This window comes from Natrix helvetica (assembly GCF_964273705.1).
Source record: "Natrix helvetica genome assembly, chromosome: 1".
Taxonomy (NCBI): Eukaryota; Metazoa; Chordata; class Lepidosauria; order Squamata; family Natricidae; genus Natrix; species Natrix helvetica.
In genome coordinates, this window is record NC_138548.1 from 206,725,397 (window position 1) to 206,752,989 (window position 27,593).

A 27,593-nucleotide genomic window follows, 5' to 3' on the forward strand; every position below is an offset into this window, starting at 1 on the left:
TCAAAATGAAATAAATTGTTGTATTAAAGTTAGGTGTGGTCTGTATTGCACAATTCATTGTGAGACTACGTTTACATTTTAAACCTAAAAAAAAAAAAGAAATCAATAACTGAACACATCAAAGAGACTGATTTGATTGTGCAAGGACAAATTTGTGTTTTTCTATGCTGGGAGTTCTACATAATTCTACATAATTTCAATCCTAATAAGACAGAGCTATTGTTTGTCTGTCAGTTCCTTGTCTGCCCCAGTAATACCTGTTGACGGAGAGTGGCACTACTCTGAAGAAGAAAATCTATTATTTGGGGACTCCAGGACTCATGGCTCCTGCTGGAAGAGCAGATGGAGGGTTTGAACAAGGGAAGCCTTCACCCAGCTTCAGTTGATGTGCTACATATTCTTATTTAAGCAGAAGGTCCTTGCAACTGTGACTTATGCCTTTGTCATTACCCATTTAGACTAATGCAATGCTCTCTACCACTTTACGTGATAATGCTGTGGAAACTACAGATGGTTCAAAGCACAATGGCTTACTATCATTTGCCAGGGATAGAATTTACAGGTGAAACTCGAAAAATTAGAATATCGTGCAAAAGTTCATTTATTTCAGTAATGCAACTTAAAAGATGAAACTAATATATGAGATAAGACTCATTACATGCAAAGCAAGATAGTTCAAGCCGTGATTTGTCATAATTGTGATGATTATGGCATACAGCTCATGAAAACCCCAAATCCACCATCTCAGAAAATTAGAATATTACATGCAAGCAATAAAACAAGGATTGTACATAGAACAATATTGGACCTCTGAAAAGTATAAGCATGCATATGTACTCAGTACTTGGTTTGGGCCCCTTTTGCAGCAATTACTGACTCAATGCGGCGTGGCATGGAAGCTATCAGCCTGGGGCACTGCTGAGGTGTTATGGAAGACCAGGATGCTTCAATAGCGGCTTTCAGCTCTTCTGCATTGTTCGGTCTCATGCCTCTCATTTTCTCTTGGCAATGCCCCATAGATTCTCTATGGGGTTCAGGTCAGGCGAGTTTGCTGGCCAATCAAGCACAGTAATCCCACAGTCATTGAATCAGGTTTTGGTGCTTTTGGCAGTGTGGGCAGCTGGAAGATGAAGTCAGCATCCCCATAAATCTCGTCTGCAGAAGGAAGCATGAAGTGCTTCAAAATCTCCTGGTAGACGGCTACATTGACCCTGGTCTTAATGAAGCACAGTGGTCCAAAGTCCTCTTTTCTGATGAGAGCAACTTTTGCATCTCATTTGGAAACCAAGGACCCAGAGTATGGAGGAAGAATGGAGAGGCCAATCAAGCACAGTAATCCCACAGTCATTGAACCAGTTTTTGGTGCTTTTGGCAAAAGTTGCTCCAGGAAACTGAACAGTTTGCACAGCAGAGTTTTCTTTACCCCTGGGGAATTCTAAAGAAACAAGGTGGTGGGCTTAATTTGAAGAGGAGCCTGAGCTTTTGACAGTGAGAAATGCTGCATCTAAAATGATGGTCTTTTCCAGCTCCTGCCCCTGCAGACTGCATCTTTTTGCGTTGCGTCTCCGATGCCGCATTTCCCCAGAGCAATGTAAGGCTGGGTATAAAGCTGGCAAGGTGATCAAATCAAATACGAAATGATTTTTTTTACTGAGGGTTTAGTTCAACCCAGAAGACATGTAATCAGAGGAGCTGCTCCAAATTTGTCTTTTATTTATTTGCGGCTAAGAGAGGAAAGGAAGGCCAGAGATAGGTTTGTTGGTGCTACGGTAATAAGGTATGAAAGATAAATGCTCAAACAGGGGCTTCCATTAGCCACTGAATCATCCTTTCTGTTTCATAAAAATAAGTCTGCAGTCTCTCCAAAAAGACAACAGTGGCAGACTAAGGAAAACACTTAAATCTGTGTTCAATTAAGGCTGCAGTTCAGGTGGCGAAACCCTTGGAGATCGCTATTAAAAGTGGTCGGGGTCAAATTCATAAAGAGATAAAATTGGATGTTTGCTGATAATGAGAAAGCATGCCATATAGGCAATTGTGAATTGAATTATGAAATGTATTGCACAGATCCTGAATGGAAAGTGAGCTGCTGAAAATCTTAAGAGTGCGATGAGAATGTGAAAATAAAGCCTGCGTGAAAATACAGGCAATGCTTGGCAAATGGTTCAATATGGGGAAGCATTTAGCAGGGAGTAAAAGGAAGGCTATGGGATTTCCCCTTAGTTGTTTAAAATATTTCTGCTTAGTTTAAACATACTTGGGGTGGCATTGAAGGTGTGTTGATTCAGGATATGAATGTACGCTTATTTGTGTATGCAGAAGATGCCATGTTATCGGCTGCAGATTTCAATGCTTCTTGGCAAATTGTATGATGCAGTGAGGCGTACGGCGCTGAAAACTAATGCATCGGGGATCAAAGTAGATGCATCGGATAAAGGAAATTGTAAGGTCCATAAATAGGGAAAACCTAAGTAGGTGAAATGTGTCTAACTTGGTAAAAGGTTTACTAAAGCATAGGGAATATCAGGGAGGGGAGATTTTAAGATAAGCTTCATGGTGGTATGAAGGTGGTGGATAGTATGTGGGCAGTTGCGAGGAATGGATGTTTTTTGAAAGCGCCAGAAGTGGTTGCATAAAAGAAAGTTAGAAAAAGAAGAAGGAGGTGTCCATGGGGCATGGGGGTGGGGGAGACATAATATCAGGAATTAACAGTGATGAATGAATGGTTTGCAACAGCAAGTGATTGGAAATGTCATGAAGTGCAAAAAGAAAGGAAGCAGAAAGAAAAAAAGAATGGCTTATAACTTTCTTTGGTACGGACCCTAACTCTCTTATTGCAAGGTTTGCCTGCATTGCTTCTTAATCATAAAGGTAAAGGTTCCCCTCGCATATATGTGCTAGTCGTTCCCAACTCTAGGGGGTGGTGCTCATCTCCATTTCAAAGCTGAAGAGCCAGTGCTATCCAAAGACTTCTCTGTGGTCATGTGGCCGACATGACTAAATGTCGAAGGCGCACGGAACGCTGTTACCTTCCCACCAAAGGTATTTTTCTACTTGCATTTTTATGTGCTTTTGAACTGCTAAGTTGGCAGAAGCTGGGACAAGTAACGGGAGCTCACTCCATTATGCAGCGCTAGGAATTCAAACTGCTGACGTTTCTGATCGACAACCTCAGCATTTTAGCCATTGAGCCACCACTGCGTATCTTCTTATAATCCCATTAATCATCAAATCAAAAAATCAATGTTTCATTTCTTTCACTAAAAAAAATAATCCAAAAGTGGTTTCCAAGTAGAAATAAAATTGGTCTTTTCTTTAATCAAAGCTGTCAATTTTGCCATATCTGCCAATTCCATCAGCTTCATCATGCATTTTTCCCTTATAAAAATTTCTGTTTTTTCACCTTTGTGCATATAAAAATCTTGCTGCTGGTACCGTAGATAAAAAAACAACGTTCCATAAGATCTTTCATTCAGTTTGTCAATTAAAAAAAAAAAAACTTTGGTTGCACTTGTACATTCATTTTTTAAAACTATTTTTTTCTTGCTTGTTTATCTTTTAATCTTGGGGAGGGAGACTAAAAGTTAATAAAGTTAATATAAAAAAGATTTTTTTAAAAAAAGTCATAGTTAGGTGGTGTTGACAAGTTCTTCAAAAAAAGAGAGGAGAAGATTAAAGAAAAGGCAACATATGATTCAGTGTACAATATAGGTGTAACGAGAGAAGGGATGTTTTCTCAAAGGACAGAAAGATAAGAAGAAGTAAAGTGAACGGTGTTTGTGTGAACTTGATTTAACTATACTTCTTTCTCTTATTTCATAGCATACATTTCCTTTGCTTATTATTTTTACCACTTTTCTGAGGTTTACAAAGCACAGTGGTAAGGAATAATACAATGAGTATGCACATGTATATATTTTATTACAAACTATGCTTTCTGCATTAACATGTTTTAATAACCTGCGACCCAAAATAGACTGAAATAAATGTAAAGTGCAGAAGAACATAGTTTTTAAAAGAATCACTAAACCTAAGGAATATGGGCTGCTATCTTTACAACACAGAGAAGGAGCAGGGCTAGAGGTACTTCTTTAAGTACTCTATCATATATGTAGCATAGAAGCTATATCTGACCTTAAGGATGCATGATTTTAGGTATGAATCTACTAAGGCATTTCCCGTATCTTTCAGCAGAATTGTTAATTTGTAACCTATCTCCTAAGCACGTATTCTAAAGGAGTAAGCCCAGTGGTGAGATTCAATCAGTTCACACCACTTCAGGAGAACCGGTTGTTAAGTTTCTGAATAGTTTGGTGAACTGGTTGTTGGAAGAAATCATTAGAAATCATTTTAAGAACTCATTAAACTGTTTTAATCCCACCACTGAGTAAACCCAAACTTCCAGGATCTGGGCCTGCAAAAATCCAAAGCACCACCAGTATGCATCAACATCCAGTTGGATGTTGAAAAGCATTGACTTTTTGCTGCCATCTAACGGTTGCCAGCCATTTTTGCAGGTTAGCTTTAGTGGCTGCGGAGTAGCGTATGGGTTTTTCAGTAGATATACATGGAACTGTATTATTATTTTTTAAATCACAGAATGGAGAGCACTATATCAATAACCCCCAGCAGTTCAGCATGCATCTTAAGGTTTCTCTTTTCAGACTCACTTTGTATTTGTAAGTGCTTTTTCAATCTATCTTATTTAGATAGGAAGAGATTACAAAAATGCTAATCAGTTAATTAAAATTGAATACAGAAACTCACTTTACTGTCAAAGCGACTTATCATGCCATAACTCATTGTTACAACCCATGCCAAAATTTCTGATGCAGCCCCTGGCACTTCCAAGCAGAGCTTGGAAATCCTGGAAAGGTTTATTTCCACAGAGAACGTGAACGATTAGAAGTTGGTCTTGAGTATTAAATTAAGAGCAATCTACCACCGGTCAGGAAGGATTGTCTACTTCCAGTAGTCTAATAGTCATAATAATTGGGGGAAAATTATACTATTAAAACCATGCAATCTTGCAGGGGTGTGAGGAAAAAAAAGGCTAGATCTATGTGTGAAAGGAATTAATGCTTATACTATTATTCATTCCTAGCCTAAACTAGGATTTTTCCCCCTTTTCATTATGATTTGCCCTTGCTCTTTTGAAAAGAACAAGGGCCCTTTGTTGTCCTAACCCCCCCCCCCCCATGGTATGGTTGAAGAATATATTCTTCAACCATACCATAGGCAAAACAGACAACATGAAATCAAGGGTCTGAGTCAATGATCAATCATCTTCCTGTGTTTCTCAAGAGTAGAACTTGAGCAACTATATCCTGGAACTTCATGTGCTTGGTCACTCATTGGAATGTGAGCCTTACTATTTGGTGGAGAAATGCTTTATTTATCTCTGCGCTCTGTTGTAGCCTGGCAAGTAAGGTTGACTTGATGTTCAAATTCAGCTCTGTTTTCATATTTGTTGTTTTATGATTTTTATAAAGATCTGTCTTGCTTCTTGCACACAATTTTGATTTATCTGATTAACAGTCATACAAACATTATAAAAACACAGTCTCATTGTGTAGCAAAAGAGAGATGGAAGACAGCCCTTTGCTAGCTGCATTCAAGCAAAGAGTAGAAAGCTGCCTGCTTGGGATGTTTTCATTTGGGATTTTTCATTGAACATGGGATTTGACCTGATGCCCTCAATGGTCACTTTTAATTCTAGATTTATCTGAACTGGAATTAATTCTTGAACTGACACAGGATAGTCATACATCAGAGGTGGGTTGCTCCTGGTTCGGGCTGGATTGGGCGAACAAGTAGTAGCGGTGGTGGGAAGCTCTGCCAACCTGCCCGGATGCTTCTGTGCATGCATAAGTGCGCCCGAACTGGTAGTAAAAAATTGGCAACCCACCACTGCCATACATGTACGGTATATTAGGTACAGTGGACTCTAAAATACAAATGCTATGCAGTAAAATTGGAATGAAGGCATGTAACTGCGAAGCTGCTGTGGGTGGAAGTTGGAAGTATGCTGGACAACTGGAAATCCACCGAGGTAGCTATGAAGACCTAAGGCAACGTCTATTGAGAAGGTATCCTATGTGAGCTCCAAAACTGTGAAATAAAGTTAAATATAAGAGATGAGAGCATGACTGCCTCCATCAGATTACAAAATGGTCTCCTTTGATCAGGAGAAGTGACTTTCTGGGGCTTTCAATTTATGCATTTATTTGTTAGAATTATATCCTATCTTCCCTCGTGACAGTTGTAGCACTTAAATTTGGGAATAATTGGCTGAAGCTTCCGTGGTTAAAGCTGGATTTGAACTTGGATCTCCCCAATCTAGCAGCTTAACACATACTGGCTCAAGATAGAACTTTTTTTCCCTACCTGACTGCAAGAAAATAAGTCTTTCCATATACAATTTGTGTGTTTTCCCAATGTGCATATCTTTCCCAAGAACATATGACATGTTTAGATCTATTTATTTAGGTTTTTTCCCAATATTTTGGTTTTAGCTCTATTATTTTATAAGTAATGCAAGGCAGCAAACATAATACTCCCTACGCTTATTTTCACCACAGAACAAGAATGAGGTGGGTTGGAATGAGAGAGTGTGATTGGCCCAAAGTCACCCAGGTAGCTTGCATGCTTAAGGCAGGACTAGAATTCACACTCTCCTGGTTTCTAGATCAAGACGCAAACCACTGCACTAAAGTGATGCTGATGGACAAATGAAGATTCACTGCGTGCTGAACAGGCATCTGTGTAGCAATATAGATTTGAGAGCAATCTGCTGAGAATGCTATCTTTGAAAGAATGGATAACTGTGAGCAGAGCAATGCCTATTCACGCAATTAAATTTTCACATGAAAATTTCTAGATGCCACCTTTATATCAAAGATATAATAACAGAAAGAAACACTGGTAGTTCCAGAACCTAAAAAAGTCTGGATTTTCCCTTGCCCTGAGTCTGATGAGGATAATTTTTCTTCTCTGAGTAAGAAGTTGGAGAAAACAACAAATGCCCTGAATAGTAATGATCACATTTCAGCTACTCTTTATTAAGAAAGCTGGGCATCACGTCCCAAATTAAATTCCTTTCGAAGCCCTGCTCTGTGTAGATAGGAATTTTAAACCCAGGCAAAGTGGAAGGTCTTGCTTGGGTACAATTCTACTTGCATGGTATATATAACTAGATTAGGTTTCAGGATGACCCTAATTATCTGAGGGACAAAATACAAGCAGCTCACATCTCTTACCTGCGTGTTAGAGGGATGTCGAACAGCAGATATTGAACACAAGGTCACCAGCAACACAGAGAGAACATCCCAGCTTGAGCTGCATGCAAATGCCAATTTATTACTTAATTCTGAGCCTAAAGAACTCACTTCTCTCCATTCCTTTTCGTCTTTAGCTTCCTGTGCCTTTCTCATGCATGCATGCCATTTCTTTTTTGTTTAGAAGCCTGGGACAGGGCCTGTTTTCCATTCTCTTTTTTAAATCTATCTATCTATCTATCTATCTATCTATCTATCTATCTATCTATCATCTATCTATCTATCTATCTATCTATCTATCTATCTATCTATCTATCATCTATCCATCCATCCATCCATCCATCCATCCATCCATTCATCCATCCTTGCATCTGCTTTTGATGTGCATTTCTTCAGGAGTTAAAAATGCAGCATGCAACGTGAATGAAAACTGTAAACAAGGGGAAAGAGTGGTTCTAGTGCAAATTGTTGGTCCCTGATCTATTTTTCTTTTGTTTCAGGGATTATTTTTATGGGAGGAGAGAATGACTCAACTTTACCAACTTGTGGGTTGGTACTGGCTTGACCGATCTACTTGCAATAGGAGCTAACCACATCCTGAAGGTTTAGAAAAGTGCTCCTGGGCTTGATAGCTATCTGCACCTTTTTTCCCAGAGTAGCACATTGCCCAATATACTGTATGGGAATGAGCAAAATCTGATATCGCTGTAGTTGAAGAGAGCACAGAAGCGGCATCAAGAGACACTTTGAATCAAAAGTTCATGGGAGAGAATAGCCATAGAGTTAGATCAGATCTCCTTCCCCAGGTTCTTCTCTACCCAAAGCAATCCTGGAGAGCAACTACCTTTCTCCTCGGCTCTAATTATTTTCTTTTATTCCCACCCTGTCCCTAATTTTCAGCAATGCATGGGCCATACACATCAAGAAGAATGTTCCAGCATGTGCCAATGTGATCTGGTGCTTTAAAAAGTGCCCTCTTGTGTGAGTGGTTATTGTCAAAGGTAAGACGCCAACGGGTCCTTTAGGAAAAGCAAGTGGGGAAAAATGGGGAGGGAAGAGAGGAATAATTTCAATCTTTCAGATTCCTAGTTTTGGCAAACCTGCAAAGTTGGAATTTGAAGTAAACATTTTCTCGATGCATCTTTCCAGGTGCAGACTTCTTCCACTATAAACTTATCTTTGCATCGATCTGCTGCGGCAGGAATTTAGCACAGCTTTTGAGTAGCATAATAAAAAATTCATATTTGTTCCTATTGTATATTAAACGTTCTGCATTTTTTCCAAAAAAATACTGGATGCTTTCTGATTTTGACTGTGGGGCAGAATCAGATCTAAGCTTTTTTTTTTTAAAGGTGTTGGAAGCTGCTATAGGAAATGGCAGATTTTTAAAAAGGATGCAGAATGGGAAAATATATATAACTTGATCTTGTGAGTGATTAATGGAAACTTTGTTTATTTCACATAGTTTTTCCAGGGTTCTTCCTCCCCTCCCCAGAAAATCATCAACCTGTGAAGATGCCTGCTTTGACTATAGAATTTATAGTATCATTTTTATGTGATTAACGTCGCTTGTGGTAAATTGGGCTTACATGCAAGTATGTATAAAACTACAGCCTTCGTTCTTTAGTGTGGACTCCTATGTCATATATTTGCTACGAAGTGATGTCTGTTGGGTTGCGCACCATACATGCCTTTTACCATGCTGTGCACCATTTTGCAATTTATCGGAGCTCATGCAGGAATACCTGCATAGTTTTCACTCTACGGTCTGTAGAACCTTTTTATTTGGAGCAATGGAGATTTCAGAATACGAGTACCTTTCAGGATATTCTTCCATGGGACAGGCCTTTCAACTTGTACACAGCATGGCTGGCTGGGGAATTCTGGGAGTTGAAGTCCACAAGTCTTAAAGTTCCCAAGTTTGGACACCCCTGTCCTAGGCGGTGACAAGTTGAAAGGCCTATCGCATGGAAACCACTTCCTTCAAAAGGACAACTGAAAGCTAAGATAGGTTTAAATCCATGATCCCGCAAGGAAAGAGAGCAGGAATTTGTATGTTGCTTCAGGCAACAAAATATCCTGAGACTGGCATTTCAACAGAAGCAGAAAAATGCTGGGTATTTACCTATATTTATTTGTTTGTTTGTTTGTTTTGTCAAGCGTGTATAATATAATAGATATAAGTACATACAAGAATACATGAAATGGATACGAATAAATGGGATTGTTAGGACAGGGACAGTAGGCACGTTAGTGCACTTATGCACACCCCTTACAGACCTCTTAGGAATGGGGTGAGGTCAACAGTAGTGTAAGGATAAAGTTGTGGGGGTTTCAGGAAGTTAGGTAGTCCCGATCTAAAGTCATTGACACTTCTAAGTTGTGTTGAGTTTAATCCATGTTAAATGCTTGGGCAACCAAAACAAAAGAGTCCTAATGGTCTCTTAGATCGATCTGTCTGTCTGTCTGTCTGTCTGTCTGTCTGTTTGTTTGTCTATCTCTATATCTATGTCTATGTGTAGGTCTGTGCCTATGTATTATTTGAAATGAACAACCCTTTGTTTACATCAAACCAACAAGCCCCGCTATTTCTAATGCACAGTGTTTCTGGATCACAAGACAGACTCCACGGAACCAATAGCTGCAGGAAAGCTGTAGCTTGATCAACCTGTACTCCTTATCATTATATTGAGACAACGGTGGATTTTCTCCCAAAAAAACAACAACAACAAATGGGTAAAAAGACTACATCTTTATATGTAAAGGTATATGTGTGAAAGATATGGTGATAGATAGAAATTTGAAGGGGACTTGGATGAATGTAGATTTCTGTTTTAGAAGTGAGCATGTGCAGCCTTTTGTGCCTGAAAATGCTCTCTAAATAGACGATATAAACAATAAAGCATTCCAAGACGGACATCTTTCATGCCCGCTACTTTCCATTAAAAGTTAGGCTAAGCAGATCAAATGAAAATGCAGGTAAGTTGGCTGAGACCTTGGAGGAAAGTTTTTTTTCCCTTCCCCTTCCTTCCTTTAGACTGTGATCAGTTTTGATGCTGTGATTCAAGAACAGTTTGACTAAAGGTCAGATCACATCCAACAAAACCGGCCCTTTAAAGAAACCAAAAAGAAATCGGTGGATATGTTCACGCTATGCAATTGTGTCATGTTCTTTCTGAAGTCATTCCCACTGAATTCAATAGGGCTTGCTTTCAAAAACATTTGCTTAGGGCTGCAACGCTTGGAGCTTTGCCCAAAGGCTTAAAAATACACATTTTCAGACTGGAAATTTACGATAATAGGGTCTTTTATTTGGGGAGATGTCAGGGAGAGAGAGTGTTGTTTGCCTTTGGTATGGGGTCTCTATTATCCAACCTGTTGCCTTCGCCTGAGAAGAAGGTTACGCTGACAGATGATGGTGGAACAAAAGTGAAAGTGGAATCTCCAGAGATAACACTTTCAGTGCTCTCTTTCCAACCACCCCCCACAAAAAAAAACAATTGCCTGTCTGTTGCAGCCCAACGTTGCCAGGATCTCAAGTTCAATCTGGAGATCAGGTCTTTGGACCTGGAAACACTTATTCCTAAATCCAGCTGTGGGGCAGTTGGCTGAGTTGTTCCCTGGTGGTGGAAAGACACTCTGCGCATGGTCAAAGTTCCTCTCTTTGGAGGGGTGGGGGTGGGGGTTAACGGTCAAGGGCGACATCCCAATTCTGAAAACCAGAAAGATAGGAGCGCTGTCCTCTCCCACCACTGGGATTCTCCGGAGGAGTTGTAATGCTGGCAGAGGACAAGAGGCATGCTGGGGAGAAAAAAAGAGTGGTACGCAAGAGGGGACATACCTGTTGTTGGACCTCAGTGGGATGCCGACATGGACCAGGCCCCTTCCATCCTCCAAACTGAGAAGGCGTAGCTGAGCCTCTCGTGGGCCAGGTAGTTGCAGCTGGAGATCTTGTGGTCAAGCTCGTCACTCTGCAGGACCTGGTAGAGGAAGTCGATGTAGCGGGCAGCCAGCTTGAGGGTCTGGATCTTGCTGAGTTTGTCCGAAGGCAGAGTGGGGATGATCTTGCGCAGCTCGGCAAAGGCGTCGTTGAGCGACTGGGTGCGTTGACGCTCCCGCACATTGGCGATCACCCGCTGCGTGTGCATGTCCTCAAAAGTCTGGGAGACGGGGCTGCGCTTGCTGCGCTTCCCCTGTGGCAAAGGGCTGCTGCTGTACTCTGGAGGGGCTGAAGCCAAGGGTTTACCCAGCTGGTTCCTCTTCCGAAGACTCTTCTTGGGCACCTTCTCACTTTCCTCCTCGCTGGTTCCCAGGCTGCCCTCCGGTGAGTCTGGGCACATGCTCTCCTCTTTCATCCTCTCCAAGTCGGCCTCCCTTTCCCTTCCGCACACAGGATGAGGAGCTGGACCTCACAGGCCACAGTGCATGTAAGTCAACCAGGTTGAGCAAACTCCAGGACGAGGATTCCCCAAGAGCTGAGTTTTGGAAGGCTTCAAAGGTTTTTTTTTGTTGCTCCAACCTTCACTGATCTGCTTATTCACCTTCCTTTCCCCCCTCCTTTAGGGCTTAAAGAGAGGAGGGACATTGTTAAAAGTCTCTTAAAGCCCTTTACGGATAGGGTAGGGAGTTTGAGGGGAGGGGCTGTGTGCAGACCAATACAACCGTGCACAATAATGCAAACATCAAGGGAGCTTATGGGTTCCAGATTGCCTTCCCTTCTTTTTTCCTCGGCATTCTCTCCTCTCCAACCCTCCCCCCCCTTCTTCAGCTCTGAGACACAGATGCTCCAACCGGCTGCCTGGATGCCAGAGGTCATTCCCTTCATCGGTTGTAATTGACAGGGAACTGCCGGCCTGACACCCCCCCCCCCCACGCTCCCACCCGCTACTCTGCCCTGAAGATTGCAGAGCGGCTCTTCCTGCAAGGCTGATCTGTTATTCAACGGTGCCATCTCCACATCTGGGTAGGCTCCTTGCCTGCTTGTTGCTTCGAAGTTCTCACTTTGGACTTTGGAATTCAGAGCGCTCTCTCTCTCTCTCTCTCAAGTGAGCTAACCTCTGTTTGGGAAGCTGCGCCTCAGCATTTGCGTTAAATAGAAGGTTTTTCCAAACAGGCTCTGCTTATACAGAAGAAACGCAGGGTTGGTTTTTTTTGGCCCTGGCCCTATGTGCCTGTTTGCTATTACTGTACAGCGCTTGCTTGCTCCCTACTCTAGTGGAAGAAGCATGTGGTAATCATACGCAGGTAGTCCTTGACTTAAAACCGTTCGATTAGTGACCATTCAAACTTACAACGGCACTAAAAAGCAACTTATAGCTAGTCCTCACACTTGCAACCGTCGCAGCATTCCCCACAATCACATGATCGAAATTTGGGTTCTTGGCAATCGGCATTCCAATGGTTGCAGTGTCCTGGGGTCATGCGATCATCGTTTGTAACCTTCCCTGCTGGCTTCCGACAAGCAAAGTCAGTGGGGGAAGCCGGATTCACTAAACTAGGAGCCCCCAACCTTTCGGGCAGCAGGGACCGATTCCGTGGAGAGAGGTTTCTTCCCTAGTCCAGAGCGGCCGTGGTTTCTCATGCTTCCTGCATCCTGCGGACCGGGGTTCACTTGTTTGGGTGGAACTTCTGCGCTAAACAACTGCATGATTTACTTAACAACTTTTTTTATTATGGTAAGCCCGAAAGTGAGATCAGTGGCAAATAAAGTTAACAAATGAATAAAAATAAATAAACAAAGTGATCTGTTTAACAAGCATGGCAAAAAAGGCTGTAAAACTGGGCATGACTCACTCAACAAGTGACTTGCTTAAGAACAGAAATTCTGGTCTCAATTGTAATCGTAACACCATCTGTAGCACAGTCCCCTGTGGTTACTTTAAAGTAAGCTCACTGAATTCAATAGGACTTACTCACAAGTAATAATTAATATATAGCCTTATAGACTGAACTAGTTAATATTTTAGGCTGTGTGAGCCTTACTTTTGAGGAGTCTTCCCCAGGCTTCCCTTCCCTTCCAATTCATAGACAGTATGGCCAAAAGCCCAGGTCATTATGGGATATGGAGTTCCAAATATTGGGAAGGCACACAGCTGGGGATGATTGATGGTGATTGTAGCCATATTCAAATCATCTGTTTTAAAAACTAACTTTTAAAATAATTTTTTTGCAAAAAAAAAAGGGGGGGGGAACGATAAGATCACACAATTTATAATATGCAAGGCAGCTAGGTTGAAGATTGGGGCATATGTGCAAATATATTTTCTGCTTCCAAGAAGAAGACAATAAAGAAGCGGTCCCAATAAATCCAATCAAAGCCAAATTGCCACAATATCTTCCTTTGCAGCTTTTCTTCCCAAGACTAGCAGGTGGGCTGCAAACTTAATTTGCTGCCCAAGAAAAGAGTTTCCATTAAGGTACCATTAAGGTAAAGCTGTCACCTCTCCCCTTCTACCATCACACCTCCCCCCCCCCCAATTTTCACTCCTGTAAATATATTTATAACACTTTACTGTAAGCACAAGTTCTTTATGGAGCTGAACTGCTACCTCAAAACAATGCTATAGGGCACTGCACACCAAGACAACTAGAGACAAGAACAGTTTTTTCCCCGAACGCCATCACTCTGCTAAACAAATAATTCCCTCAACACTGTCAAACTGTTCACTAAGACTGCATTACTATTACTATTAGTCTTTTCATCGTTCCTATCACCCATCTCCTCCCACTTACGACTGCAGGACTTTAACTTTTTTGGTTGTATCCTTACGATTTATATTGATTGTTTCCTGATTGCTTATTTGTACCCGATGACTATCATTAAGTGTTGTACCTTATGATTCGTGACGAATGTATCTTGTCTTTTTATGTACACTGAGAGCATATGCACCAAAGACAAATTTCTTGTGTGTCCAATCACACTTGGCCAGTGAAGAATTCTATTCTGTTCTGTTCTGTTCTATTCTGTTCTAGGGTTGTGGGCCTTGTACTGTTACATCTGTAACAGTAATTGGATAGTCTATAAGGTATCACAAAGAAGTAAGAACCAGTGTCCCATCCACATACCATCCCCCTGCCAAGAGAGCGTGCTCAAACGATGCTGTGAAGTTTGGAAGGCTGACCCCCCAGCAGGAGGAAAGGTTATGCCAGTGGAGAAACAAAGCAAAACAAAATTCTTTGCAGGTTTCTGCAGCCACAGTTGAGTTTCCCCTGTTCAAATCCACTCAGAATTGAACTGGCCTATTTACACTCTGGGTTCCCAGTCATGGATGGCAACAACATGGTTCCCAAGACTTTCTTCGGCATCTGCCAAGCCGCCTGCCCTAGTTTATTATATATATATATATATATATATATATATATATATATATATATATATATATATGTATGTATGTATGTATGTATGTATGTATGTATGTATGTATGTATGTATGTATGTATGTTGTATTTGTACTGATAAATAAATAAAGGGAGACTAGTATAGATCTATTTCGAGCTAATTAGCTCTAATCAGCTAGCCATACCCTTACTGGGATTTGAACCTGGGCTGTATTATATCTTAGGCAGGAGTCTTAGCCACTAAGCCACAGGCTCGCCTCCTTATCAGTTGAGCCAGGGAAATAGGTATGTATTTGTGTTACAACCCCTGGTATGCCTAAATATGGGAGGAAGGTCACTACTCCCTCTTTCTGTCCTTCGTGGAAGGTCGTAGTGACCTTCCTCCCATATTTAGGCATACCAGGGGTTGTAACACACACACACACACACACACACACACACACACACACACACACACACACACACATATATATATATATATATATATATATATATATATATATATATATAATAGAGATGATAGCTAAAGGTAAGCATATGGCAATGGGCCTGTCTCAAGTCCATCTTGCATTTGCATTGACGTCCGTGTCAATCTCAGCGTCATTTTACAAGCACAAAATGGTGGGCTTTGCTTTTTGGTTTGCAATAGTGACAAATATCAGTAGCTCGGTTGTAGGATGAGTGTGGAAGTTCATTCTCCGAGCTTGTGGGTTGGTTCCTGAATGTTCTGTTACCAGGTAACGTCTTCAGAGGAATTAAGGAAATGTCAGTGTTGGTGTTCTAAATTCTGCTGAAGATGTTACCTAGCCCTGGTAACGAAACATTTGGAAACCAACCCACAAGCTCAGAGAACAAACCTCCAACCTTTGCCTCTTGGTATATGAGCAGCCCTCATGGCCAATTTCAAATGTGCTCATTGGCTCAAAAAGACCGCAGATCCTCTGTTCAAAGAATCCCACCATTCCTCTTGATTTGCTGCAGCAAATCTTCAAAGGATGATTGGCCTGTGAACAGAGCCAGAATATCCCTTCAAAAGGATATTCTGGCTCTGTTCACAGGCCAGCCATATTTGCATTCAGCAGATCTCTTGCTTCCGGAAACTATCAGCCTTAACTTTGAAAGGAATGATGAAAAACAGAAATCCAATCCTCATGGTTTCAGCATAGCCATATTGCTTGGTTGCATGGGTGTGCATGAGTGTGTCAAGGAGAAGCAAATGACAAACTAGAATTGTGATGCCAGCTCTGTTGTTTTTACTACATGATAAAATGGTGGGATTCTGTGGACAACTCTGTGTACATTATTTAAAGCCAAGAAAGTACCATTTTAAACTCAGGAGCACGCCTCTAATTTTGTTGCTTTCTCCATTTCCCCCCACTTTTCCTTTGCTTATTAATATATATGCATTAGAGGGAAAAATATTCATTGACATATAATGTTGATAGAAGAGATTGACTACTCTTGTATCCCCAAAAATGTAAACATGTGACTAATGCAATTTATTTCTATTCTTCCCATATTAGTTGAAAAATGCATGAGTTTTAGATTGTTAGGCACAGAGAGACGAGATGGAAGACAATCAGACAATTGCAGGGCCTTGGTGTGTACAAACATACCTCACTAGCAAGGCAGGGAGAAGAAAACTATGTAGTTTCTGATGCTTGTAACTGTGTATTCTCTCTCTCTCTCTCTCTCTCTCTCTCTCTCTCTCTCTCTCTCTCACACACACACACACACACACACACACACACACACACACACAGAGAGAGAGAGAGAGAAATTGAACTATGCCCAGAAATTTAAATGTATTACAGCTAATGTCCATTTATCTAGAAAATAATATTCTATCTTAATAGATGTCATTATTTCATTTGATATGCCTGCATTTCAGAATAGGTAAGGTTGAGGTATGGAAAATATCATAAAGGTTTCTTGCTGTGGGTTAATTTCATAAAAAGGAAGATATCTTGCAGGTAAACATAGAACACTTCTTGGGTCCAATAACAGCATGAAAAATGTTAGTACCAGATTTGCTTGGCTCATCCGATTCTCTCAATCGGATCTTATAAAATCAAATGACTTCAAGTCATCGTTACTGCTTCCCCCACAATGTGGAGAGGACCAATGGTGCTTAATCTTATATTTATATTATTAAATAGAGGGTCAACCTATTCTTCAAAGCACCTTGAAGGCAGAACAAGAAGCAATGGATGGGAACTAATCAAGGAGAGAAGCAACCTAGAACTAAGGATAAATTTCCTGAAAATTAGAACAATTAATCACTGGAACAACTTGCCTCCAGAAATTGTAAATGCTCCAACACTGGAAGTTTTTAAAAAGAGATTGGGCAACTATTTGTCAGAAATGATATAGGATTTCCTGATTGAGCAGGAGGTTGGACTAGAAGACCTCCAAGGTCCCATCCGACTTTTATTCTGTTATACTAGCTCTGATTTGCAAGTAATCTGAGGGGCTTGACCAAAAAAGGTTTTTGGCATGACCAATCTTCTTTCTGACACTGGAAAAAAGGAGTGCAGATTTAGCCTTTTCACCATCTCCAATGGATTCAAGAGCAACTTTCATCAACTGTTAGATGTTTTAAATTAGAAATCTGAGTACTGAGTAACATGTTATCATAATGTTTAGTTGATACAGATTGGCAAGATTGAATTAGAGAGTCAGATTGGGAAGGCTGTCCTAGATCGCCATAGGCTGCACGGTATAGGTAAATCCAACTACAGTATTCCAACCTGTTTGCTCTGTTAGATGAATGAATTTCAATTCTCAGCATTCCTCTGTCGACATGTTTGGTATTCAGAAATCCATGCACATCTGGGAATTGAAGCCCCTCCCTTTGTTGAAGGCTTACAATTTAATTTGATATTCTAAAAGCCTTACCCATGAGCAGGTTTTGGAACAAAAGCATTTTTTGACAATATTCCCCCTCTTTAATGCTGTTTCAGTTTTTGGGAAATTTTAGACACAAAGGATTATAATTTGGCCAAAACCTAGTGGGGGAATTGGAAGTTGGGAAAAATGGGTTTCATTTAAGATCGCCCAAAAATCAGTTTGAGGCAATTCACCTCATGAACTTGATCTTGGTAGGATATTTGTTTCCTCAGAGTTCCTCTTATTCAGATATTTGCCACATAGATATGCTTTGAACCTGGTATACAACGAGTATTTCATAAGCATTTGGTGCAGCCATCAAACTCCCCACACACAAACACACCCATTTCCTGCTGACTTTTAATATTTCTTGTGACAAACGGACAGAATTATTAAACATGTGGGGAACAGCTTTGATAAAGTTTTTAAATTTCATTTAATTAACTGCTAATTATATGAAATTAAACCATTTTGATTGGTTTAATATTAAAATAAATTCAAGCTACATGTTTTTTCTTGTTCTGCCAAGGTTTCCCCTGCTTTTGGAATACAGCCCTTGATCTGAAAAAATTGTGCACCCCTCTTTAAAAAAAATCTTCTCCAAATGCAGAATTGGACTCAATATGAATGTGACATTTTTTGCACCTTTAGCCTTTAGATTCTTGCTTTCACTGATATTTAATATTTAAATATTGACTGGGTCCCTCTAATTTTATAGCTAAATCTAATAATTTATTAACTATTTATTATTTTATAATAATCAGTTAATAATTCTAATTCACAAAGAACAAAACAATTCTTATTATAGACACCTTTGTGCTATATTTTTAATATTTTTAATTTGCAGGAGATGCCCTCAATTAATTGAAGCGTCAACAGAATGCAAAGCTAAGTATCTTGAATGTAAGAGAGACTGATCCTGAGTTAAGGGCAGCATTAGAACTATGAGCAACCTTATTTATTTGTACAAGGACTTCCTCTCTACTGCAGGGATGTGCAGTTCTGTTGTCGTCTCTTGAGTTGACAAATTACAGCAACCAAGGCTATGGGAGAAATTTGTACCTCTTAGAAAGGGGTGGGTTCCTGCCAGTTCTAACTTCTTCTATAGAAGAGGTTCCACAAATCTACAATGCCGTTTAGAACCGGTTCCAGCTCCCTCCCCCCGCCCGTCCGCCCATCAGCCCATCATCAACTTGAAGAGCGAGAGGAGGAATTCTGGGAGTTGTTGTCCACAAGTCTTAAAGCTGTCAAGTTTGAACACCCTTGGAGTTTTTTTTTTCTAAAGGGTTAGGGATGCAAGGGTCTTGTAACATGACAGCTTTAAGACTTATGTACTTCAAATGCCCGAGTTTCTGAGCCAACATTTTGGTTGCTAAGCAAGAGCGTTGTCAAGTGAGTTTCACCACATTTTACAAGTTGGCCACGCCCACCCAATCACATGGCTGGCAAGCCACTCCCACCCAGTCACATGGCCGGCAAGCCATTCCCACAAAGCAGGCCATACCTACAGAAGAGGTTCTAAAAAATTTTGAAACCCACCACTGCTCTTAGAGTATTTCTAATATAGAGAAGAAAAAGAAAGATGTCCATAAATTGTACACATTTAGGGGAAAATACATAAGCATATCGTTGCATAGCAAGATAATTTGCCCCATCCCTTTCTGTATAGATGCCCAAATTTTAAAGGTTTTAGTAGCCCTTAACTTAGCTGGGACATTTTAATAAATTTATAAAGGACATAAACTTGAAACTGTTGAACATTCTTTTAAAGAACATTTTCCATTGATCCAAAACCGTTTTTTATACAGTGAGTGAAGAAAATTCACTTAATTTTCTTCTCCTCTCATGTCATAAGGAAATGATTCATCCACTTCCTCTGGAAGTTTTTTTGTTGTTTGTGGCTATAATTTATGCATTTATTTATTGGAATTATTAAAAAAAACATTCTAAAATGCCACTATAAAATGTCTGCCCGCATTGGGAATTTTCTGAGCATTCGTAAAAACCTAGCAAGAATCTTCATCTGTAAAATATATCTGTTTCAACAGATCTCAGCGGGCGGGATGGATTAGAATTATAAAACATTTCAGACAGCTGAATGAGCAATGGTTAGGTAATATCAGGAATTTTTGAGCTGGGCTCCTCTCCCTTAAATTGTTTGGTTACAACAGCGGAATTGGCAATCAGGTTAATTAACTAATTCCCCAAGAAATGAGCAGTGACTTGAATAATGGAAGGGGGGAGAGAGAGAGAGAGAGAGAGAGAGAGAGAGGCAGAGCAAAGCCAGGACTTTCCGTGAGCTCCTGCTTTGATGAGAACCAATTTTTCATCCTCCCCAGTTTGTTAACGTCCCCAAGGGACTATGAAATGCACTGTTTTTGTCTTGCTTCAAAGCTCCAAAATATATTTCCCATCATTCTCTCTTTTGGTCTGGCTCTTCTTCTGCTCCTTTTACCTCTCCTGGTGGAACATTACCAGCTTACACCCAAACCTGGCAGCTGGTTTCTTTCAGCCAACTTCTTTGAGGGGATCATAATTGTCTCAATATATCATTTGTGACCACAGCTCTTTTTGCCAACGAGACAAAAGGGTAGAAAGCAGTCAGGGCGGGTTCGGTGATGCGCATCTTTCCTCCTCATCTCTGCCAATGAAGTGTTTTACACCTTGGCCAGAATATCCCAAAAATGCCTTTCCATTTTCTGCCAGTAAAAACGCAAAATAATAAGTGGAACCGCTTACAGTTGGATGCCTAAAATGCTTGCCTTGCTCTGAACTGCTCTAAGAGTAACGGGAGGATGAATTCTGGCCATTACGGTCAATAAACTTTCCATATGGTGTGATAGGGCTTTCAACAACCCTATCACAACTACAAAGTCAGTGAAGACTTGATGCTTTCTTCAAGCTTAAGGAGAGGATCGCGGTAACTATTATTCAGTTCGATTGTTCACTTCTAGTGCAAATGTTTTGACTTCCCGGTTTGTCTATTGTAACACACGGCTTTTAACTTTGATTTGATTTGTAGCTGACAACATTATATTGATTTTGTCTTTCTACAGTACTGTTTTCAATCAAGTTACGGATTTGGGGAAGTCAGAACAATCGGTAAGGCCAATCAATTGATGGTTTAGTGAGGATCAGAATATTTATTGGGATTTTTTTCCCCATATACACAATAAAACAGCGAAATTCCTAGATTTGTTAGTCGGATTAAAAAAAACATGTGTTTGTATCTAATAAAACTCTGCAGTTTTAAAAATGCCTTTGGTTCTCTTTTTTTCTTTCTTTCTTTCTTTTTTTCTTCATGGTTAAGATTAAGAAGGATCAGAGAGAAGCAAACTTGTCATATAAGTCTGACCTGTAGTAATTTCAAAAGCCACAGAATTTGATTCACCATTCAGGTCATCCAGTTCCTCTGCCTCACTTTTTTTCCTTCTCTCTCCAATATTCTTGAATATTGAGAGAACATTAAAAAAGAAAGCTATTTTGTGTTTCTAATATATACAACTGCTCCTGAATGACTGCTAAACCCCCACGGTTAAAAACTGCTGTGCTGAGCAATGTTTCTTTGATATAATTAAGAATAATATCATTCCCAAGAATTTCAGCTGGCCATTTGATGGATGAAGGTCTGTAACGTTTTTGCAATGTTCACCTTTTTTTCCTAGACATCTCCATGCTACTTGTTTTCATATCACCTGGAGGTTTTTGTCATGTCTTCCTTTTTTATTATATGTATATTTTTCTCAAGGATTTTCCATGCGTTTCTTTTGTTTACCAACTTCCTAAATTCCTAAAAAGTTGCTCCGTTTCTGAACAACATTTTTTTTAAAAAATCTGACAACTGCATTGTTAAATTTGGGGAATATGAAAGCTGCATGTTAACTGCATTCTAAGTTTGTCTATTAGTCCAGGAAGTGCAAATTAAAGGAAGTTTATATTAAAATTCAAACCAAATGAGTTCCCCCCCCCCACTCCTACTTTTCAAGCTGCGTGTGGATTCAGCCCAAAGAATTTTGATCCAGCTATATATACAATTGTGTCAAGTTTACTTTAAAACTTTTCCCCCCCATGCAAACACTTTGGGCGTTGGTTATAATTTCCACGCAATCAAGCACTGGAGTAGAACAGTCCTGATCTCACGCTGCAAAAAGATAGTGACTATGAGAAAGAAAAGACACACTGCAAACTCAGCCCAGGAACTAAACATTGTGACAAGGCAACTGCATATAGATGTTTTTCCAAGTACAACAATTAAAGACCAAACAGAAAATCATTTTGCTGTGTGAGTTCCACCTCAGAAAAGGATTTGGGGGAAGCAAAAATATACCAGATAGCCAGCTTTTCAACAGCAGAAACAATATATATGTGGCAGGGTGTTGAGGCTTAGGTTCAGCCAGGCAACAGGGAGAGCCCAGCTGACTATTTACTTATGCATTGCTATTCAGAATAGCCTTCTTCAGTCCAGCTCTCATAGATCACTAGTGCTTGAGCTCCTTGGGAACCATGGCAGTGATAGTCCAGCGATGGAGAAAACAGCTCAATAACTTTGGTAGTATGTTATTTCTTGCCGGCATATCTATCAGCGAAGAACAGTTGAAACAAGGAAAAAATACGGGAGGGTATACAAAGATCCCAAAGTCAATGCTGCTTTCACTCCTAGATGGGATTTGATATGAGAGAAGCTGCAGTTCGATGGTAGAGTGAAGAAGACTTAACACCATGAATCCTAAAAAAAATCCCATTTTTTAAAAATAGTTTAAATACTGATTCCCAAAGCACTAAAGGGTACGGCAAGAAAGAATAGTTGGAAACTAATCAAGGAGAGAGGCAGCCTAGAACTAAGGGGAAGTTCCCTAACAGGGAGAGCAATCAACCAAATGGAATAGTTTGCCTGTGGGAGCTCCAACACTGGAGGCTTTCAAAAAGAGCCTGAACTGCCATTCGTCTGGAATGGGTGTAGGGTCTCCTGCTCAAGCAGGGGGTTAGACTAGAAGACCTCCGAGGTCCCTTTCAACTCTACTATTCTATGTTCCTGCAGTTCTTGGAGACTGGATGATGATCACCATCACGTTGAAGCCTTCAGCTTTTCCTTCCCACAGAAACACACAAAGGTTAGCACCCTTGTCTTTCCTGGAAGTTGCTTAGAACATATTATCCATTTTATCAGCAAAAGAACTGCATTTACAAAGACTCTCCAAGTAATCAAGCTGGTTAATTGCGTTTTCATTTTTTTTTTTGCTGGATCATCAAGGAGTACAAATAATTATTGCTTGATGGGACGGAGAGGGTGTAGATTCCCCCCCCTTCCCCCCCATATATCAGTGAGTGAGACAGAACTGGGAGAGGGAATTGAGCCAAGGAGATTTGGGTTCACAGATTTTTCATATTATTTTTGTCCTAGAGTGGAAACATATGTGGTGTGAATAAAAAATGCAAACCATCCTCCGGAGTGTGCTGTTGCTCGGGTAACATGGGCATGCAGGATCTCAGGGAGGCTAGCTGTAAATGGGAACTTATATGCTCAGCGACTCTTTGATCCTGCAGCCCTGAGAGATGATGGCTCCGCAATTCATTTCATTGTCGTTGTGACATCACCTCTTTGGAACCTTTCCCTTCCCCCATGGATGGGAAAAAAAGATGTTAATTTAGGCTTGGTCTCTTCCTAAGCAAACCCATCCCAAAAGTTGAGTGGAAGTAAACTTGGCCTAGGAGGCACTCTGGACTGACTGGATAGGAAGAGACAGACGATCCTTCTCTGCGTCAGAAAAAATGGAATCCACACTGTTTATTGGACACTGATACAATTGAGCTGGTCCAGAGGTATTTCACCAGAAGGGTCCTCCACTCCTCTGCTCACAATAGAATCCCTTACGCCACTGGGCTCGAAATTTTGTGCTTGGACAACCTGGAACTACGCCACCTATGGTCTGATCTAAGCATAGTACACAAAATTGTCTGCTACAACGTCCTACCTGTTAACGACTACTTCAGCTTCAACCGCAATAATACATGGGCAAACAGATACAAACTCAAGGTAAATCGTGCCAAACTTGATTGCAGAAAATACGACGTCAGCAACAGAGTGGTCAATGCCTGGAATGCTCTACCTGACTCAGTTGCTACATCCTCAAACCCCCACAGCTTCAACCTTAATCTGTCTACTGTGGACCTCACCACATTCCTAAGAGGTCATTAAAGGGGGTGTGCATAAGCACACCAGCATGCCTACCGTCCCTGTCCTACTGTCCCCATTTATATGTACTCATTTCCTTTGTTCATATCCATGTTTATATTTATACCTGTTATCTTGCACATGTTTGACAAACTACATAAATAAAATAAGTGCATGCCCTCCATGCACTGAGAGCTCCCTTGGCCAGTATAGAATCAACTCTTTGCATTTTAAGGAAAGAGTATCCAATAGGTCTACTGATATTTAGCTTTTCAAGAATCTGAGGCTCGTTGCTCTTCTCCAGAGCTAGCTGATGTTGCAAGACAGAAACATCTATTGTAGTTGCTCCATTCTTTAGTCATTTCAAAATTGTGCATGGGTCTGCATGCACACCTGTACCAGGGGTGGGTTGCTGCCAGTATTGCTGCCAGTTTGTTGTGCAGGCGTTTTGTGCGTGCTGCGTGCGTGCGCACAGTTAAAAGTACATTGTTCTGCGCATGCACAGAGCATTAAAAAATGATTAAAAACCAAGCCGGCAACAGCTGCAGAAACCCATTCGGGGGCGTGTCCAGCCTGCCGTCCCTACCGGTTTGGCGAGCAAGTGACAATTCCCACTACCGGTTCGCCCGAACAGGTGCAAAATGGTAGCAACCCACCTCTGGCATGTACACTGAAAAAGATATCCCAACAATTTGTATGCATAGATTACAGCAGCCAACTTTCCTTAATTTTTTTTTAATTAGTGTAAAATTGGCACAACTCTGCATTCAGCTATCCAATCTTCTCCCTGCCTTCCTAAGCAAATAGTGCTACTGGTATTAAATGTTTATTCACATGATGCTGAGGTTCTTGTGTTACTAAGAAACTAAAGTGTAAAAGGCATATTTCCTATTGTTCCAGTGTCTCCCTAATATGAAAATTGAAAAGAAGTTTAGAAATGGCAGTTTTATTTTGGTTCCTCCTACTTGCTGCAAGCAGTGAATAACAGAACAAAAAGTTGGAAGCGATGTTGGAGGTCTTCTAGTCCAACCACATGTTCAAGCAGGAGATCCTATACCATTTCAGACAAATGGCTGTTCAGTCTCTTCTGGAAAGCTTCCAGTGTTGGGGCGCTCACAACTTCTGTAGGCAAGCCATTCCAGTGGTTGATTGTTCTCACCGTTAGATTCTACTGTAGAATGCATAGCTTGGATGTTCTGACCGAGGCTTCCCAAGAGCATAAAGAAAACTCCTTGTCCCGGCAAAAACCTCCTTTATTAATTTACAGTGAATTCTGCTCATTCACAGCCAGCAAAGTCTCTCAAGGGAGGATTAACAGTCACAGACCTTATCTGGCTTGGAGAGCTGACAGGCCGAAATCTGCAGAACTTGGCAAGGAGTCTCGGAGAGTCACAAACCAATTAAGTGAACTAATTGTCTCCTGCAAACTCCACTCCCCTTTTGCTCCTCTTTTATTTCCTCTAGGAGGGTCCATTCTTTGTCTGGCCTTACTCCCAGGTTGACCCCTGCTCTTTAGTTTTCCCCTTTGTCTGGCAACTCTGCGCATGAGCACACTGGGAACAGGCTCCGGCTGTTCGTCTACCTCACTGATGTCTGACTCTGACAACAGCTGATAATTGGCATACATCTCTGGCCCTTTTCTGCCTCCGACACAGAGCCCTCTTCAGAGCCTTCCCCAGACTCCAGGACTGGCCCATGTTCCTCCCCAACCTCCTCACTGTCTGAATCTGCTGTCAGCTCTGCTGGCCACTGGCGGGTCACATCAATAGAGATGAGATGAGATGATGTACATAGGCTATGTGGGCAAAACTCTGTGCCCAGGTAGGCCTTTTCCTTGGTGAGAGTTAGGTCCTGCCCAGCAAGGCCACCAGAAGTGATCCCATTCTTTTCTGAGTATTCCCAGATATGCCAGAATAAAAGACAATAGTCCCGAAGCTACGCCTGCCCTTCTGGTTCTCGCTCTCCCAGACCAAGTTCTCGATCTTCTTCAGATGTGAACTATCTATCCCACAGGCACTGGGAAGTCTGCAAACTTTGGCTCGGGGGGGGGGGGGGAGGGTTGCACCTTCCTCTTCCCTAAAGATGGCTCGATCCGTGCCCTTAACAGGCATCCAAAAATCTTCAGGATGCCACATCAGAAGTGCTGTTGCTGCAGTTGACTTGCTGTACGAGCAACAGACTTTACTGATTTTTGCCAGAGGAAATTCACAACCAATTACGTTCTGTTTGATGTGGAAGGAGGAAAAGGATGGGGGGAAAGGGGGGGGGAATGATGTGTGTGAGAAATTGTGTTTGTATGTGCGTGCATGCAAGGCTGGATTTTTCTCCAGAGACTGCATGAAGAGAAAAGGAAGAAAATTAAATAGGGTATCTGGAAGTTTGTTCTGAAGAAAATTCCAGTGCCTTTCTTTAAAATGGGGGGACGGGGAGGACGGGACAGAAGATCAGCTTTATCTGCTCAGGAATAAGAAGAACGAATTTGTAAGTTTCTCTAAGCTTAAGACCCCATTGCACACTGATTGACTTCACGCCTCATTTTAAGGTGTATTTACTTTAATCATGGATTGCCCATTAATTTCCTAATATGTGCATTGGCACAGAGTGAACCTATAAATCTAGGATTACAAATCACCAGAGCTGCATTCACATAATCACAGTTAGTTAGGCAAATCTTGGCTGCAGAAATGACTGTGAGAGTCTTCTGTACCTCCCCTGCTACCTTTTTCTGGGTTTGTGTAGCCCTGATTTGATAGCTTTACAGATAGTCCTCAACTTATGACCAGGGCTTTAACGAGCTACGGTTATAGTGGCAGTGAAAAAAGTGACTTATGAGTGATCCTTGCGCTAATGACTGTTGCAGCATCCCATCCCACCTCATGGCCATGTGATCAACATGTGGGCCCTTGGAAACTGGCATGTATGTACAATGGTTGCAGAATCCTGGAGTCCCGTGATTGCCATTTGCATTCTACCCAATAAGCTAAGTCCAATGGAAGAAGCCGGATTTGCTTAACAACCACAGCAAACAAAAGATCATAAGATCGGACACAACTCAATTGCATACGGAATTGATGGAAGGTCCGGTCCCAACAGTGGTTGTAAGTCAAGGGTTAGCTATATAGCTGCTAAGAAGAAATCCATGATACCGACAGTCAAGTCAACAAATTCACCTTGGAGAAGTTAACAAAGGCTTGCAAGAATAATTCAATGATAGGGTTTTTTAAAAGTATTAGTTTTTGCCCTTGTTCTCTATTGTGAATAAATTGGTCTATAGCAGGGATGTCAAACTCAAGGCCCGGGGGCCAGATCCGGCCCTTGGGGCTGCCCTGGAAACAGCAAAGGATCCTAACCCTAACCCTGCTGTAGACCAATTTATTCACAATACAGAACAAGGGCAAGAATGAATACTTTAAAAAAAACAACAACCTACCATTGAATTATTCTTGCAAGCCTTTGGTAATTTCTCCAAGGTGAATTTGTTGACTTGACTGTCGGTATCATGGATTTCTTCTTAGCAGCTCGACATCACTTGTGTCAGGGGTGCCTGTGGTGGCCTGAGCTCTCTGCTGGTGAAAACGGGCTTTCGAGCTCCATTTTCAGCTGCAATAGCTTCCTGCAACCCTCTGCCAGGGAAAATGGTCCCTCTGCCAGCAAAAAGGGGCTCCCAAGCTCCATTTTCGCTGGCAGAGGGTTGCAGGAGACTGTTGCAGCTGAAAATGGAGCTCGAAAGCCCGTTTTCACCAACAGAGACAAGTGATGTCGAGCTGGCCACACATCCCTGCCCCCCCCCACAAGGTCAAACACAGTCCTGATGTGTTGTAGTGGGCTGTTGCATGGTTGCAAGGGTTCAGGCAAACCCTTAGCTCTGATCGCTGGCTGGGCCCGCCTACCCGCCCATATTTTATGCTATCCATTTA

General features: G+C 41.3%; 1 protein-coding gene across 1 annotated transcript in view; it reads right to left on the minus strand.

The window, feature by feature from the left end:
* LOC309383084 (twist-related protein 2-like) overlaps window positions 1-11,815 on the minus strand; it is a 28,457-nt gene extending 16,642 nt beyond the window's left edge. Inside the window, exon 1 of the mRNA XM_081935245.1 lies at window positions 11,119-11,815. Within this exon, the coding sequence (XP_081791371.1) occupies window positions 11,132-11,632 (501 nt within the window). The 5' untranslated portion in view covers window positions 11,633-11,815 and the 3' untranslated portion in view covers window positions 11,119-11,131. The remainder of the gene's footprint in view (window positions 1-11,118) is intronic.
* Window positions 11,816-27,593: the final 15,778 nt, after the last annotated feature.